Source organism: Ochlerotatus camptorhynchus, unplaced genomic scaffold (genome assembly GCF_037179485.1).
Source record: "Ochlerotatus camptorhynchus isolate MF236.1 unplaced genomic scaffold, CSIRO-AGI_Acam_v1.1 ptg000530l, whole genome shotgun sequence".
Taxonomy (NCBI): Eukaryota; Metazoa; Arthropoda; class Insecta; order Diptera; family Culicidae; genus Ochlerotatus; species Ochlerotatus camptorhynchus.
This window is the reverse complement of record NW_027041014.1, coordinates 3,672,501-3,690,070: the sequence shown is the minus strand read 5'-3', so window position 1 is coordinate 3,690,070 and position 17,570 is coordinate 3,672,501. Positions and strand designations below refer to the sequence as shown.

The window sequence follows — 17,570 nt, the reverse complement described above, 5'->3', positions numbered from 1 at the left end:
AAACTATGCCGAGTTTTCATTGCCAGATTACTTAACCGCTATCGCGGTCACTTATTATATGATAAATAATGGATTCCAAACTGTGCTTATTAAATAAACTATGTTTGTATAACTTGTTTCATCTTTTTTCAACGCTTAGCCTAATTAAAGCATTGTTTACCATGCTCGAAACAGGTTTCTAGAGTTGCACAGCAGCAAGGTATTTTATGCCTAACGTATATTATGCCTAACGTCCATTATGCCTTATGAATTTATGCCTAACGTCCATTATGCCTAACGTCCGTATGCCTAACGTCCGTATGCTTAACGTATTTATGGCTAATGGGGTACACTCGAACTATTTCATAAGTAGAATTAAAATAATTACCCATACACATGATTACACTACTTCCTTAATTTTAAAACAGATTGAAACTAGCATTAATAGTAGGTGATTGAACGGAACGGAATATTCAACAACAAACAATTACATTAGTAACTGATCATAACGATTTAAAAGATCCAAAACATAAAATACTCAAAAATGCTTCAAAATACTTAAGAATACTTATCAGATACTTTTTTTTTTTTCCTTTGGTTTGTTTTTTCTGTCGATCTTGTTTTCCGTGCTGAGCACCAATGCTACCGACGTGCCAGAAAGGCAGCTCCCGCACCTGGACCCTACCTATCGACCCATCAACTCATGAACCGAGGACCAACGGCTTTACTTCCCATCCGAAGGAAGGCGTGATCAGAGATGTTATGCCTCAGAACATCCCGGCGGCGCCGACTGGGATTGAACCCAGGCCTGCTGGGGTGAGGGGCAATCACGCTTACCACTACACCACTGGCGCCGTTAACATCAGATACTTGGAAATACTTAATTTATACTAGAGCTATAGTTTAGAGTGGGATGCCCTTAGTACCGCTAATTTCCTGCACTTGAGTAAACTTCACTCAAATTTGGGTTGATTTCATTGGTCGTGCAGCAAAAAGTTCAAAATTTGTAAGAATCCATGGTTTCAGATAATTCAAAAGTTTGCATTTTACCTGCGTTTTCTAAAAAGAAAATTTATAAAAAATTAAGATGTATTTTTTGAGATATGTGATTTTTTCACAAGTATAGGAATTTCTAATCAACATTACTTTAAAAAATACCGTTCAATTTTTGCCATTTTTCTTTACAACTTTGTCTCAGACGTCATTTCGATCAGAAGTGACGCTTTCGTGCTATAATTTATGGTAATAGTCAAAGACGTCATTTTGAAAATAATTGCAAGATCCAAAATGGCCGAATTTTTGCAAATAATATGAATGATTGCCCATAGCAAAGAATATTTTCAAAGTTTCCAGCAAATCTTATTTCAATTTATTTTGTCATTAGAGTGACCATTTCCACGATAAAGCGGTCCAAAAAAACATTTTTTTTTTCGATTTTTTTTTTCAACAACTACTTTTTTTTTATTCATAACTTTTGAACCACTGCGCCGATTTCAAAGGTCAAATGAAAGGTTACTATCAATACATTTTAGAAAAAATATAATGATATTAAAAATTGGGATTGCGTTTTGAAAAACATTGATTGTATTTATTTTTCATGGTTCTCATGGTTTGCACACAGAGGGCGCAATATGTTTTGTATTTTCCTTGAAAATTTAAGAATTTTTATACAACATATCAAAAAATCAGCGATGTATTTTTTTTTCGTTTTAGAGTTATATTTTTTTGAAGTTATCACGTTTTGGGTTTTCGCTCAGTTCTCCATGGCGACTAGACTACCATGCGTCGTGACCATGTTAAAGTCACTTTAAATCAATGAAGACGCATGGTAGTCTATTCGCAATGGAGTATTGAGTGAAAACTCAAAACTTCACAACTTCAAAAAAAATTATAACTCCAAAACGAAAAAATACATCGCTGATTATTTGATATGTTTTATAAAAATGCTTAAATGTTAAAGGAAAATACAAAACATATTGCGCCCTCTGTGTGCAAACCATGAAAACCATTAAAAACAAAACAAAATTTTATAATTTTTGTAATATATTTTTATATTAAAATCTTAGAAAGTGGTTATGAATTAAAAAAAAAGTAATTTTTGAAAAAAAAAAACAATTTTTTTGGATCACCTCAACATGGACAGGGTCATCCTAATGGCAAAATAAAAAAATATATGTCTATTTGAAAACTCTTCCCAAAACCAAATAAAGCACTAGGCATCGAATTTTCATAGCATGATGATATCCATTTAATCATTCGCCCATACATGCTGCGCACTGCCTATAGCCCTACTAAGCGCTTAGAACTATCTTCAATTCCTTAAAATCAGAGCACTAACTCAAACCGCTGCCTGTCGCCGTTGCTTACTCCACGTTGACCTGCTTGGGGATAGATAGCCTCGATGAAGTCGCTTCGTCACTGCACAGTGGTCCAGAATGCAGATTTAGGTGGAATGATATGTTTTGAGCCTGAAATTGAAACTTTAGACTAAAAGTCTCTTATACAAAGTTGTTCCTTATAGTTAGGCCCTCATTTTTATGACAATAAATTCTAGGGTGGTTCCTATTATCATTAAAATCAAAAATCTAACTTTTTTGTTTGAATAAATTAAGGTATATATTCTTCGACAAAGTTATAGCTGAGCTAATTTCAAGCAACTTTGTTCAGAAAAACTTTTTTGTATCTCTTAAATTGGCCGATTTAGAGCTATTTTCTTGAATTGTGTTAGGGTGACTCTTAAAAAAACAGTTTTTTTGCTCTATTCTTCTTATTTCGAATTTCTCAGCAAAGGTGTCTTCAGATAACTTTTAGATCTTAAGAAGGCGCAAATTTTTGCCACACAAAACTTGTCAATATCTTTCGTCGATCAAGAGTTATTGACGTTTTTATACTAAAAATATGCACTTTTCAAATGTTAATATCTCTTGTTGGGGCAAACAAAAAAAAAAGTTTTTTTGCAGCATTAGAAAGGGCGTATAAGAATAACATCTCAATAATATGAAAAAATTGGAGGTATTTTATTTTTTATACTCGTATAAAATTGAATTGAATTTATTCATATTTTTTACTATATTTGAGTATATCTTTTTTATTAGAAGAGATACAGGCAACAAATTCCGCTATAAAACATTTGTCTTAAAGAGTTTTAAAAGTCTTTAGAAGATGACTTTCATGATAAATTTCAAATAAAAAAGTTATTGGCAAAAGATGGATTTCATAGGACCACTCTAATGACAAATTTATATAAAATGTGCTAGTACATTTGTTTCAATATTTGGACATTTAGTATCTTCAAAGAAGTTTTTGTTCTTAAAAATTCCCTTCTTTTGGTGTTTGCAAACGTCAGGGTGGTCCTCAAATTAGGGAATTTTTAAAACTAACTTTTTTGTTCTACAAAATATAAACATGTGTTGTCGAACAAAGTTGTAGATAAGTTACTTGCAAGCAACTTCGTTGAAATTTTTTTTTTTCTATCTCTTAACGTTTTCATTTTAGAGTAATTTTTCGGAGTTGACTTATGGTGTTCCTGAAAAAAATAGTTTTTTAGCAATAACTTTTTTATTTGAAAATTCTCATGAATGTTTTCTTCTAGAGAATTTTAAAACTCTTTAAGACAAATGTTTTATAGCGGAATTTGTTGCCTGTATCTCTTCTAATAAAAAAGATATACTCAAATATAGTAAAAAATATGAATAAATTCAATTCAATTTTATACGAGTTTAAAAAGTAACATGTCTCCAATTTTTTCATATTATTGAGAATAACATACGCCCTTTCAAATGCTGCAAAAAAACTTTTTTATTGTTTGCCCCAACAAGAGATATTAACATTTGAAAAGTGTATATTTTTAGTATACAAACGTCAATAACTCTTGATCGGCGAAACATATTGACAAGCTTTGTGCAGCAAAAATTTGCGCCTTCTTAAGATCTAAAAGTTATCTGAAGACACCTTTGCTGAGAAATTCGAAATAAGAAAAATAGAGCAAAAAACCTGTTTTTTTCAAGAGCCACCCTAACTCAATTCAAGAAAATAGCTCTAAATCGGCCAATTTAAGAGATACAAAAAAGTTTTTCTGAACAAAGTTGCCTAAAATTAGCTCAACTATAACTTTGCCCAAGAATGTATACCTTAATTTATTCAAACAAAAAAGTTAGATTTTTGATTTTAATGATAATAGGAACCACCCTAGAATTTATTGTCATAAAAATGAGGGCCTAACTATAAGGAACAAGTTTGTAAAAGAGACTTTTAGTCTAAAGTTTCAATTTCAGGCTCAAAACATATCATTCCACCTAAATCTGCATTCTGTACCACTGTGCACTGAAGGCCACTTAGCCTTGACATCTGCTCCACTCGCATGAGGCCGAACCTTTATCTGTTTTCGGTGGACCGCTCCAGCCAATGTGCTATGAGAAGCGGATCTCCTGTTCCTCCGTGTTCGACGGATCACTACTGCTGACGAGATGTGTGCAACTATACCCTCGTCGGTGGACCAATGGCCGATCCGGCACCGTATTCGTCTTGATTTTATCAGTGACCAATGTACTCGATCCGTTCAACCAGCACCGTGCACGTCCAAGAAAATGGCAAAGCTACAGTGGAAGAAAAGAAGCCTTCACCGTGAAGGCTTCTTTCCGGATGCTTTTGACCGGTTGCTTTTGGCCGACTAATGGTCTGTCTTACTTCCTCTAACGCCGGATATTTGCTGTCTGCTTGTGACCGAGTTTCTATGTCGATTCGATACAACTATGTGCTTTGCCTCCTCGGGTCAATCTTCCGATCGTACTGGTGGGCGGATGTTGCCACGTGTCTGTTGAAGGTCATCGGATGGTCAACGCGCTTAGTGAGAGAGTGATTTATGGGTTATCAGTGGATCCGGCTGATCGACACCTGCTCTGGCGGTTGCTGTGGGCGTAACGTGCTGGCTATTCCCAGGGGTTGAAACAGTTGACGTTTTTTACGACACTTGCTTCTTTGTCGTGCGCGACAGTCTGTTTGAAATCGTACACTCATGCTCTACCGTCGTCTCTCTCACACAACACAACCGGTAGAATAACATTCGAGGAAAAAGAAAATTTTCAAATAACTATCATGTGACATGTGTGATTTGGTTCTAATTCCTCAATTTGGTGTAAATTAAACCATTTATGATCAGAAATGTTATTCCTAGGACATCATTGCTTGCTATTTTCAGAATTCACCCAAGCACAACATCAGCAGCTCTTATTATGAGAAAAACTAAAATACATACATTCGTGACGGTATTCGGCGACAGTGTCGTATGACAGAGCATGTTATATGACATTTGAGTTTGGTACTGTACTATGATAGCTTGTTTTGTAAGTGTCGGAGGCAAAGACAGTCGATTATCACAGAAAATGTGTCGACTACCGTGACCGCTTACAAGACTGGCTATTCCTGCTGGTTAGAAAAACCGTCTTCCTGCGTCAGCGACGGACGTGACGTATCCGATGGTGCTGTGGTTGGTCCTGCGTTGGTCTAACAAGGACGACGGTTTCCCAAAATGCTTTGACTTGCACTCGCGCCGTTCACTTCACTGATCGGAGTGGTCTTTTAGCGGCGGGTGATCCGGCAATTTCGCTCCCAAATTCGCACACGTGCCGTCACTTTTTACGTGGATGGAGTGCCGGAGAATCAAACACCACGTTTCACTGCGACGAGCCAAACCGAAATGATGTCTTGTCCGTGCTATGTCAGTCTTCGCCAAGCGGAAATCGTTTGGAACTGTCAACAAATTCATGAATGTGGGCCTCTCTAGTGGAATACCTATGATGGGAATGAGAGGAGATGTCATTTCCATTTTATTCAACTATTTTATTCTTGGCACATGCGTGAGTCACAGAAAAGAATATATATGATTTAACATATATCAATATTCTCTTATTGTAAAACCTTCTTTTGCAACAGCAGCAGCGGTAACATTGTTGGTCATCAATTTTTCACATTCAGAAATACAAAACCTTACAGACCTTATGTTTTACATAGAAAAACCCGATGAGAATTTGGTAATGACTTCACTGCGAATAATCTGTGTGTGGGAGCTACAATTCGTGCGTAGAATTGTATTTGTAGAACGACCCCAGCAATAATCAAATTTATATTGATACCAACGACCATGAACTCACTTTGAAACCATTTTGTAACTCCCAACCTAACTGAGAAATTCTAGATTCATTGAATGGAAGAAGGGATATGTTATTCTATAAGTTAATTTATTAGATAAACAATGATTAAAGATTCTGTATTTAATAACTAATAATTTATTGATAAAACTTAGCTTAGCATGGATAAAGCAATTTAATTGTTATTTGTAACGAGTATGGTATATGTGTTTAATATAATAGCTGACAAATTAATATTTTAAGTCAGCCTTGGTTTTTTACTCCTTTTTTCTTATAATTTTCTTCCCTCTTGCGTTTCTTCAGCCTTCACTCGTTTTAAATTTTCCCGCTCGATTTTAGCTAATTCTCGCTGTTGAGCTTTGATTTTCTTTTCTGCTTCAATTTTCAATTTATCATCTTCCTTCTTACGGATTTCTTCCAGGCGTTCTCTGGCTTTTAGTACAGGATGAAACTTTTTTGTGTAACATCGATGCTTCCCACTACGACGTGGGATAGGCGGTAGTAGTAAAACATCAGATAAGCTTATCTGTTTCGATGCCGGACTGTTACTGACATCTTGTAAAAAATGCCTTTCCTAAAGTTGTTCTATCCTGCTTGTTTTATCTATAAAGAAAACAGATGAGGTTTCACAATCTGTATAAATAGATTTTGATTACCAATCGATTGACAGATAAGTTCCTCTTTTATGCCATTTGATGTATCAATTTGATTGTTGGTTCTGGTTGTTGATGATAGAGTCTCGGTATGATTGTTATCGCCTGTATCGTTAAACTGCTCTTGGACGCTATTTCCTTGGATATATTAAGTAGATTTCATATTAGTTTTGAATACAAAATTATTGAATTTAAAGTATTACCACTCTCGACTTCTTCAACAAAATCATTGTTGAGCAAGTTTTGACTTTCAGTGACCACGGTTTCTGTTGGTCCATGCTGAGCCTGTGGCAGACTTATATTGTCAGCTAATACGCATTCAAAAATTATTGATCCTGCTTCAATCAAGTTTGAATCCACCAGAGTCTATAGGATTAAAATCAAGTGAAAATTTAAGTAAACAATGTTTTATAATAAATTAATAATTTTCAAATTTAAATGTTATTACCGTCATTGTGAGTAGTTTCACATATCTCATTCTCTATCGCCGTTATTTTGGTATGAGAAACACAATAGTAATCCTGCGACTGTCCTGTTATTTCGTTTCTTGCTGAACGATCTACCAATCCGAAGCTTTTTTCTGGCGTGAAGTTGCTGGTTGCATTAATATACGGTTGTACGAACTTGAGAAAAAATAATCGAATGATACGTTCCTCTCGAGTAAGATTAGATACATCGGCTTGTATCTTTTGCATTGTTTGACAACCAATCATGTCAACTGCTTGAATGATGTCTTCTACAGGAACGGTGAAATGCTTGGACGATGATGGTGATGTTGATTGCGGAGAAATAGCTTGTAGCACTCTTGGCAGATCCAGATTGTCCAGCGTTGGTGGATTTGGCTCTGTTGCATCCATAAGGCCGTGGCAATAATCGAGACAGGTAGTATCTATATCGACATCATGAGCAGCTGTATCGATGGTCTCTGCTACTTCCACTATAGCTGGAACATTTACCTTTTGAGCTAAGCATTTCGAGTAATCTACTTTGTCCGGATTGAAAGGATGCAACCTACAAACGCGGAAGCCGTTAATAATGCTCTGTGGCTTGATTCCATCTTCTACAGCCTTAGCCAACGCTTTGCCAAAATGTGGCAACGTGAACATTTCACCATAGTGTGCCAACCACCATTCCTTCACAACCTGCCTCCATTTATCTTTAAGTGGCTTAAAAACGGCAACATCGCACGGTTGCGTAATGTGGGTAGTATTTGGATACAATGCAATTAATATAATACCCAACGATTGGCATAAATCCAGCACTTCCAGGGCCTTATGGAAAATGTGACCGTCCACAAAAAATATCACTGGGAACTGTACATTTTCTTTAACAAGAAAAGGATGAAAGTCTTTTCTTATGTACTCGGCAAAGTTATGAGCAGTCATCCAACCACGTTTGCTAACCCAAATAAGCCAGTCAGGAGGAAATCCTTCAGCGACCTCTTTGCGTACTCGCTGTCCAGGTAAAATTACCTGCGGAGTCACAACTGCACCTGCCGCGCTAAAGGAGAACATTACAGTAAAATTTTGTTTTCCTGCAGCCTGCTCCACTTCGTAAACGTTTCTAGATCCTTTTCGAGCGATCACTTCTCTCGTTTTTGGGTGGAGGTAAAACGACGTCTCATCACCGTTCCATACCCTAGAAGCATCTAGCAGTATCTCTGAGACATCGTTCTTCTCTATCCAATCCTTTGTCATGCTAAACCATCCTCGGATGTTACCTTCACTTACACGGGCACTGGCAGTTGTTATAGATTCTGGTGTGCGCAAAGAAAACCCAGGATTTCTGCGCATGAACGATTTGAACCATTTTCGCCCTAAGACCATAATTTGATGTCACTTTGTAGCTCATTACCCAGGCTGACCTGCTGCTTACCTGGTTGACCATCCTTGAAAGGTGTTTTCCGAGGGTCTTGCACAATGAATTCATTCACTTTGAATTTTAAAGTTGCTTGTGAGACCGGAAACCCCCTTTCCTGCATGATGGTTAACCACTGAATGTTTTTCTTCTCTTCTGAATCCGTCAGTACCGATCGTGGTCCCCGAGTGATTTGATTCTTCCACTTGCCGCTCATCCTAAGCCGGATTGTTGATACCGGAACACCATACTTTTTACATGCTGTGTGGCGGGACATTCCATCTTTTATTCATTGGATGCAAAGCTGTATTGACTCTTCTACGCACCTTTCACTCCTGGGTTTTTAAGCCGTCTTTCCCATTTCACTAAAAAAGAAATCATATTCCTACACTGGTCAAGTTATGAAACAATGTTTCTCCTTACCTTGAAATACGATCCAATCCAAATTGAAGTAGAAATTCCGAACCGAAGAACTATTAGCAAAACCAACAATAAATGCTGTCAAAGGCTCGCTATCACACTAGTGCCAATTAGCGCACGCTATGATCTGATGGTCCAGTTTTTGACCGTAGTTAAAAAGTATAAAATAAAGCGAAATATCGACTTCTTTTGCTTTCAAGTTTAAAACTTGAATAATTTACTCAACAATTACATGATAAATCAAATTATTTGCTCCATATTTCCATTGTTACACACTAAATCAAAGTGACTGACTTTTAGCCATATGGTTAACGAATTGTCTCATATGATGGAGTCATTACTTCAAACAAGTTCCATCGCTTCAATTTGAATTGTAAAACATAACAACTTTTGCCTACAGCACAAGTATGTATTGCTCTTTGAAATTATAATCATTCAGAGATCTATATTTGTGTAGCATCGCATAATTTTAATGATTTATCCACTAAGGCCAATTACTGGACCAAGGGCCAAAACTGGCTCACTTGCCCTTCCAATGATTTGATATCCTCGTCTACTCGGGTAAAGCTGACACTCACGCACGCAGTAAGTCAATATCGAATTACATCTTTCTTTTCTGCAGACTTTTCTTTGTCCGGTGTGAGGAGGTTCGGCTTCCTCTGTCAATATCTACAGTAGGTATTCCACCGATTTGGGTGCTGGTGTTGAACATCCCGGCTAGGTAACGCACGAATGGGAGGAATACAGTAGTGGCTTACCATCATCGATAAGCAAATACGACAGGTGCCAGACCGTACCCAGCAATTGACGCGGAGTAGTCGGGTTCTCTCTGGAGAGGGGGGGGGGGGGATCGAGCTGTAATGCGAATGAGCTGAGAAAAGGGTTGAATGCATTTGCGAGAACATAATCATATTTCGCTTTTACCTTCCTTCACTTTTCGTTCCCCCGTATGATAATATTGGATTCGATTGAATTTCCTCCCAGCGAGGGGTGGTTGTGAGAGATGGAGGGGGCATCAGGTGTGGTTATTCACCGACTCCATCTGACAGCATTCAGCATCAGCAGGAGAGTGCTCAACGCCGATTGTACGCTGAGAGAGAAAGAGAGTAAGCTAACTGCTCGGCTGGCAGCCCATAATTTGCAGACATCAAACTAAACGGCACATCATTCATTTCCGGATTGGGTGGGTGGTGAATCCTCTGGCGAGGAGTGGGTGGTTGTTGGTGCATGTTTTGGAGCAGATAAGGCGAGAATAAATGAGCTGGTGAGCGACGGGGATGCACTGAGAGCCCAACAGGGAGAATCTCTACACGCAGCATCCTTCGGATCCTTGGCCGCTCTCTGTCTCTCTCTCTCGAGAGAGAAAGGGATTTCGGCAGGGCGGTGTTGTTGTTGCCAGCTGGGCGCTTTCCTCGCGAAGGTTGGATGCTGGATGCGGCCGCCGTCTTGGTGGAGTCTCCGCGACCTGGTAGGGATGCAGATTTTAGTACTAGACCAGACGTCATCGGTGACGGCCGCGTGACTTGACTTGACTCCAAGGTGAATCGAGTGCTTACTGGACATACATACAGTTTTCCTAGCATAGTGAGTTTGGCCTGGCATAGTGCGCCCTTGGGTCGTGCGTTACGTTCGTGTGTGCGGCGGGAGAAGAATTTATCGACGAAAAAAAGGACATTTCGGTAGGTCAGCAGGACAAACAGCAGCAGCAGCGGCAGTGGCAAAAGTTTGGCTTGCGGTTGTTTGGCTGACGACGACGATGATGATGATGATGAAGAGATTGGTTGTTTTCGTTACGGATGCAGCGGGTCTGATCCCCACCACCCCTTGAGGCAGCAGCAGCGAACTGCTGATGGAAAATTAAACTTTGAAAAGTCGATTCGGCAAAAGTTGTACCGTGGAGTCGTCGTTGAATGAAATCGGTGCGGAATCGATGTGTTCTGTTAAGTGATGCAAGGCTTCCGGGAGGCGAGGTCCTGGCATGTTTCGCGAGTGATGGCATCGAATTAAAATTTAAAATCCAATTCAATCGAGTCAAAGAGCTGACGCAGAGTTTGATTTATTGTCAGCCTGCTCCGCGGTGACAGTTCAAGTGAAAGGTTTTCGGGTTCGATTCGTCGGTCGGTCGTTCGCAGGAACCACGGATTTGGGTGGGGCGGTGGCAGCGGTCGCAGCTGCGGAAGAAGAGAACCGTGTGTGTGCGAAGTGCGCTCGATGTGAAGAGAAGAAGTGTTTTCGTCTTGCTCGTTTGGCAGCAGTCGATTGGTTTTGGTGCAAGTCAATTCGATACGGTATCGGGAAGCAGCCGTCCGTCTGACAACGAGGCGGATGAAGAGAGAGATAAGCAAGAATCCGACAGCTGCGGGTTGATGTGAGAGTGTTGTATGGATTGCGATCCCGAATGTTATTGATATTCAAATCAATATGTCATCTCAGGGGCAATTTATCGCGAAAATGGCGCAATTTATTGCGCTGATAAAAGAATAAAAGTCAGTTCTGATTCCAGGATTTTCCACCCACACTCGGGTGGGTGGCTTTGGTGGATAAACACAAGCAACGGCACCGCTCGAACGCATGCCTCGCTCGTAACCAGCTGATAACAGGAACACAAGTCAGCGAAATGAGTAATGGTCGTAAATAGAGACTCGTAAAGGAAATCCTTCACCCCTTGCCCCATCACTGTCTGATCAAATGTGAATGTGCTTTCTTCGTCCAAGTAAAATTTCGTCGTGTAACGTGTTAGTGCTATCCCTAGTGTATAAGTGATCGTCAATTGTGTCCGTTTTTCCCCCAATTCAAAAGAAGATTAATTCGAGTGATTTTTCATAAAAATTTTAACCGCAAATACCACATCTCACAGTGTAAGCAACCGGGAGGAGAAAAATTACCCTCACTTTGTCCCGGGAAAAAGAGTGATTTTTTGTCGACAAACTCTCAAGCTCCCCCGAAATAAATTTAAAAAAAAGAACGTCTTAAAATATTATCATAAATCGTGAGGAAAATTGCCAACCACCCCCCGCAAAAGCGGAAAACGCTTGCGCGCACCCATCACACAAGTTAATCGCTCGCGTGAAATTTCCACCCGGCTAGGACATTTCCGCCCTCACCCCCTCTTCCCCCAAAAAAGGTGTACTCAAACGAAAAGAAAAAAAACATCCCGACAATTATGGAATTAATCACGACGACGTCGACAACAAAGACGAGCAAAGCTCGTCAACCGTGCCACTACCAGAGCCACCATCATCCCGGTCGATGGCGGCGAAGGCGTTGGCAGAACCCGGTGGCGTCGCTTCTGTTGCTGCTGCTGATGCTCGCGACTACCCGGACAACAGCGAACGCTCAAACGTCGCCGCAGACGGAGAAAATTCCACTGGGTAAGTCCTCCTCCTCCTTCTGCTGCTACTACTACATACTTTCTCGGAGAATCGGAAGCAGCATTTGTAATAACTTATAATATGCCACAGTTGAGCGCACGACGTGGGATTCGGTTTATTCGGCACGGTGAAAAATTTGGATTTTCCGTTGGGAAAGGGAAAGCGCGTTAGCCCAGCAGGTGGAAGCGAAGCGGAGTAATTGTTATTGGGAAAAGTAGGCTGGGGCGTGGTGAAATCGGAGCCACAATCAGCATGCGAAATGTGGTTTGCTTCTTGGCCGCAACAAGCAGGGTTGTGCAGGATAAGGGGGGAGGGGGAGTTAGATATAGCAGTGGCTGGGCTTTAGAGCAATGTAGCGGAAATCACATGGCGATTTCTTCTGATTAGTTTGAATGTTACATAATTAACGGAGCCGAGCTGCACAGTTGTATGGCATTAGGGTAATTTCCATAATTTGCCATTCAATGTTAATACGCATATTTACGCTTTTGGAATGGGAAAGCTTTGTGTGGTATGTGTTACATGGGACGATAATCGTATATTCATATGAGCATTATTTTTCCGTAATAGCAGGGCTGGTATCATTTCACTTTTTAGTATATTGGTTGCTTTTTTCAAGCTGGTCACCTAAATGTCACTATTTGCAGCTCAAAGTCGTTGTCACCTTAAAAAAAAAACGGTATCTTGAGTCAATTCTGTCCAGGTTCCACATCCTTTTGTTTGTATTGTTGGCAGACATCTGTAATGTTTAAATATTTTTATTTATTTAAATCGCTTGCCATAGTAACACATTTGTTAGTGAATAATTGTGGTTGGTGTTATATTCAGTCAAAATTACGTTACTCCAACTTATAGTATGTAACTTAGGTGGCTACTTCCACTATTTCTGGCTTACTTGGGTGACTACTTCCATTAACCTTGCTCTAAGTCAGGGTTTCCCAACCGGTGGTCCGCGGCCGACAGGGGGGGCCGCGAAGTCTATTTAGGGGGGCCGCGAGGGTCTTGGTTTGTTCGGTCTAAAAAATATGCCAAAAGTGACAATATCATGGCTAATTTCAAAACATTTTTTGAATCAGTTGACTTACAGTGGGAAAATGTAAATAGAGTTAATACCGATGGCCCTCTAGCAATGCTTGGTAACAAATAAAGATTTCAGAAAGAGATTATAGAGCTTGCTCCATACGCCACAGGTGTTCGATATGCCCTTGTCAGCAAGAGAAAGACTATGCCGGAACTAATGTTAAAAATACTTGATTCTGTCATCAAAATTGTGAACTGTGTAAAATCTGGAGCTATGAACACTCGTTTATTCAAAGAACTCTACAAGCAAATTAATTCCGATCACGTGGTTATTCTTTTCTACACTGTGGTACGTTGGTTGTCCAAAGGCAATGTTCTAAGCCGTGCTTTTGAATTGAAGGCAAAAATCAAAATGTTCTTGGAAGTTCAAGGGAAAAATGACTGTATTGCTAATTTTAGTGTGGAAGGTTGGCATGAGCGTCTTGCTTGTTCAATAAATTTGTGTGCATCAAAATTCACTGGACTTGAAACTACGGGGCCAGTAAACTTTTCCTAAATACTTTATCAACGAGATTTTTAGCCGATGGCTAGTTCATTTCAGAGGGCTAGCAAACCCATCTAATTCACTTCCAACACGATCTTCAAGCATTCAAGCAAAACTGGCCCCAAAAGGTTAGTATTGGCCTGACAAAAGAGCGACCAAGCTAAATTCGGATCTTTAATCAGAAATAATTGCTCATTTTCACTCACAGGATTATCAATGTAAGCTGTATTTCCCTGAGATGATACAAGAAGATGCTGATGTAGTCTTTCTCAATGGATGTGGAAGTCTTGATGAAACACAGGATGAATGTTTGGACCTGAGAAATGATTCCTCATCTCGTGCTTTGTTCCGTGAAAAAGATTTGAACCAGTGGTTCTGGCGTGCCATGTCGTATCCCAAAGTATTCTAGCAGACATTGAAGATCCTTGTCCCATTTGCATCTTCGTACGTACACTGAACCAAAACATCCACCGACCGTTGAATGAAATCTCATTCAGCGTGAAGCAAAACTAATTATTCTTGAGATTGAATGAAAAACACGTCGAATGACTTTATGATCAACAATAAATGATTTTTGTTTACTTTTCAAACATTTCGTCCGATAATCTGTCACATATTAATAAGCACATAAAAGTTCGTTTTTCATCGTGAACCAAAATGAATATATTTCATCATAGCCCCTTTATGAAAATCATTCTATTTCAAGTTTATCATCATTTTTCTGCTATTCATCCAGCTCTATCAGTTAGCAAATGGCGGCAGACAAACAAAACCGTGACTGCGCGAGTTTGTTTTCATTTGTGACAAAAGAGAAATTTAGTAGCTTCTTAAAATCGGAAAATATAGCTGACTTCGTGGATAGTACGTGGAAAGAAAACACATATTTTAACAACTTAAAAACCACTTTCATAATCTCTAGTTTTGAGCACATTCTAACTACAAAGTCTCTATTTCACATATAAAAGTATTAATTATAAAGAAGGACATCTTTTTAACCCTTTTGAATTGACCATAGAAACGTACCAAATCATTGATGTCATCAAATACAAGACCCAATTATTTTTGAACTGAAAGAAGACTCATGTATACTCAAAAGCAGAAAATTGATAATTTTTCCGTTGCAATCGATAAGTGATTAATTCTTCTCGTACCCGCAACACCATTTTTACCCAATAATTTTTTCAATAATATTTCTGAAAAGAAAATACCTCAATTATGTAAGCCAACTACATAGATATGGACATCATTTGAATTCGATCTGATTTTCTTTCATTACAAGACTGATGAGTTGAAAAGTTGTTGTATGCGAATCATTCACATATGGTTCTGTTTTGATTTTTGTAAGTATGATTATAACGCTAATTTTTAATAATGTTCATACGTTTTGCCTTGATTCTGTCAAAAGATGAATTGAATGATGATCTTCTTAAAATCATCTGATAATAAGCATGGGGCTTGGGTGAGGCAAAAATCATTCAGTAAACGGCTGGTGTTTTCGTTCAGTGTACGTACGAGAGCAGATTTTCCACTCTTCTCCACATTAAAACCATGGCAAGAAACAGATTGAACGTTGACGAAGATATGAGATTGGCATGATCACAAACGTAGCATCGTAACTTGATTTGATGTCTACAACAATCGCACTGAACTAGTTGTTGGCTGTTGTTGACATAGTATTTTGAAATAAAACGAATAATAACTCAAATGAATAGTTTTTATTCATCTCAGCGTAATATATATAATGTACTTTTCAGGGGGCCACGGAACACCCAATTGTTCACATAGGGGGTAGCGGAAGTGCAAAGGTTGGGAACCACTGCTCTAAGTCCAATCTTAATTCTATGAGTTTAGATGGACACAAGCCGCTTCCACCAACTCATTTTGTGCTGCTGTCTTAGCGGCTTGTGATTTAAGGTCAAGGGATGATCAGATGATCTACACTCGTTTTGTCTAAAAAATCACTCCCAATATCCCAATACAGTTGGTCGCTTAGATCGAGATCAAGAGCACATTGCTCTCCAAACCTTGTGTTCTCAACCCGAGCAAAGTAAAATATCAAATTGATAACAAGTTCTATTACCCGGTTATCACTTTTTGATAACTGAATATGTTATCATTATGGTTGAATAAACAGCCAACATAACAAGAACGATAACAAAAAATTGCTCGTTGGATATCACAAAAATAACTGATTTTGTTATCATTGATAATATCATGATAACAAATTCTGGAAGCCATACACATTTATTCCATAAATTTCAAAACATGTTATCATTTTGATATCAAAACCTTACGCTGATAGCTGAAATATGATTAGGGATTAGAAGCACTATTTTGTGTTGTTTCAATACGAATAATATTTAAAGTTTTGAACTAACCTTGCATCGTTGATAAATATATATTGAATTTTTCATGATAACAACTGATAACAAAATTGATCAAGGCTGATAACTATATAAGTTATGCGATAACAACTGAAAACAAAATGATATCTGGGATAGCAAGACTTGTTATCTAGGTGATATCGGGTTGTTATTCTACTTTGTTCGGGAATCCCTACCCTGCCATCCATTTGCTACAATTTGTTACCCCTAACCTCGAGATAGCCGCGAGTAATCGTCCCCCGCTTTACTAACGTTAGCTTTAAGAAATTTTGTAAACTAAACAATGAATATCGGCTCCGCAAAGCTACGGCAAATGAGGCTGAAAAAATAAACGCATTTATATAAAAAAAAAACCCTTCAAATATTCCGAGAAGTTATTGGCATACATTGCACATTGGGCAAACATCGACAAAACCACGACTAAATTGATTATCTCGGCCGTCAAATGGTTTCAGTCAACATGTTGTACATATTCTCAAAGGAATAACTCTGCTGAATCGATTGGTGGTGGTATAATTGGCTGGAGACTTTTGCGTACTGAGATAGAGGGCCGGGATCAATCCGAGCTCCCGGTAAAGTAGGAAATGCCACTATCTATCGACATAATTTTACACTTTACTTAACGTATATGACTGGAAATTGATAGTGCTATGTATATATGGGGTAAAGATATCATATACGCCCTCAGGGAAACTCTTCTGGCCTAAATGAGGATCTTGAACGACCGATAAAGTGGCCACATTATAAAAAAATGTCCTAGCACCTTGTGATTTTTTTCTATTTTTTTCAGAATCAAGAGATCAAAGCGTATTTAACATGGAAACTATATTTTGGGATATGGTGGCCATATTCTGGTTCTCCGGATAATCTCGATTGACCGATAAAGTGGCCACATCATAAAAATTGTCCTAGAACCTTGCGATTTTTTCTCTGTTTGTTCAGAATCATAAGATCAAAGTGAATTTAATAAAGAATTTAAATTTTGGGGTAAAGTGGCTATATCCTGGTTCTCCGGATAATCTGGATTGACCGATAAAGTAGACACATTATACAAATTGTAATGCGTATTTAACTTGGAATAAATATTTTGGAATATAATGGCCATACCCTGGTTCCCCGGATTATCTGGATTGACCGATAAAGTGGTCACATTATTAAAATGATCCTAGAACCCCACCAATCGATTCAGTAGAGTT

The 17,570-nt window shown here is 38.7% G+C and overlaps 3 protein-coding genes across 4 annotated transcripts in view; 1 reads left to right on the top strand and 2 right to left on the bottom strand.

Moving 5' to 3' along the window:
- The window catches only part of LOC135713031 (uncharacterized), a 31,542-nt gene extending 25,403 nt beyond the window's left edge, over nt 1-6,139 (bottom strand). The window contains exon 1 of the mRNA XM_065236108.1: nt 6,129-6,139. Coding sequence (XP_065092180.1) covers nt 6,129-6,139 — 11 coding nt within the window. The remainder of the gene's footprint in view (nt 1-6,128) is intronic.
- Nucleotides 6,140-8,081: 1,942 nt separating this feature from the next.
- Nucleotides 8,082-8,912, bottom strand: LOC135713030 (uncharacterized). The gene is made up of 3 exons (XM_065236107.1): nt 8,654-8,912; nt 8,182-8,594; nt 8,082-8,102 (listed from the first exon to the last, which is right to left on the bottom strand). Exons 1-3 carry the CDS (start codon nt 8,910-8,912, stop codon nt 8,082-8,084), a joined length of 693 nt encoding a protein of 230 aa, XP_065092179.1.
- Nucleotides 8,913-10,566: 1,654 nt separating this feature from the next.
- The window catches only part of GluRIB (Glutamate receptor IB), a 502,734-nt gene continuing 495,730 nt past the window's right edge, over nt 10,567-17,570 (top strand). For both annotated transcript variants that reach the window (XM_065236157.1, XM_065236156.1), the window contains exon 1: nt 10,567-12,426. In XM_065236157.1, coding sequence (XP_065092229.1) covers nt 12,219-12,426 — 208 coding nt within the window. In that variant the 5' untranslated portion in view covers nt 10,567-12,218. The remainder of the gene's footprint in view (nt 12,427-17,570) is intronic.

Coding starts and splice junctions, on each gene's coding strand:
- LOC135713030 (XM_065236107.1), bottom strand. CDS start 8,912: ATGTCCCGCCACACAGCATGTAAAAAGTATGGTGTTCCGGTATCAACA. Junction 8,595..8,653: donor TTTCAAGGATGGTCAACCAG/GTAAGCAGCAGG, acceptor TTATGGTCTTAG/GGCGAAAATGGTTCAAATCG. Junction 8,103..8,181: donor CTCCTGACTGGCTTATTTGG/GTTAGCAAACGT, acceptor TTCTTGTTAAAG/AAAATGTACAGTTCCCAGTG.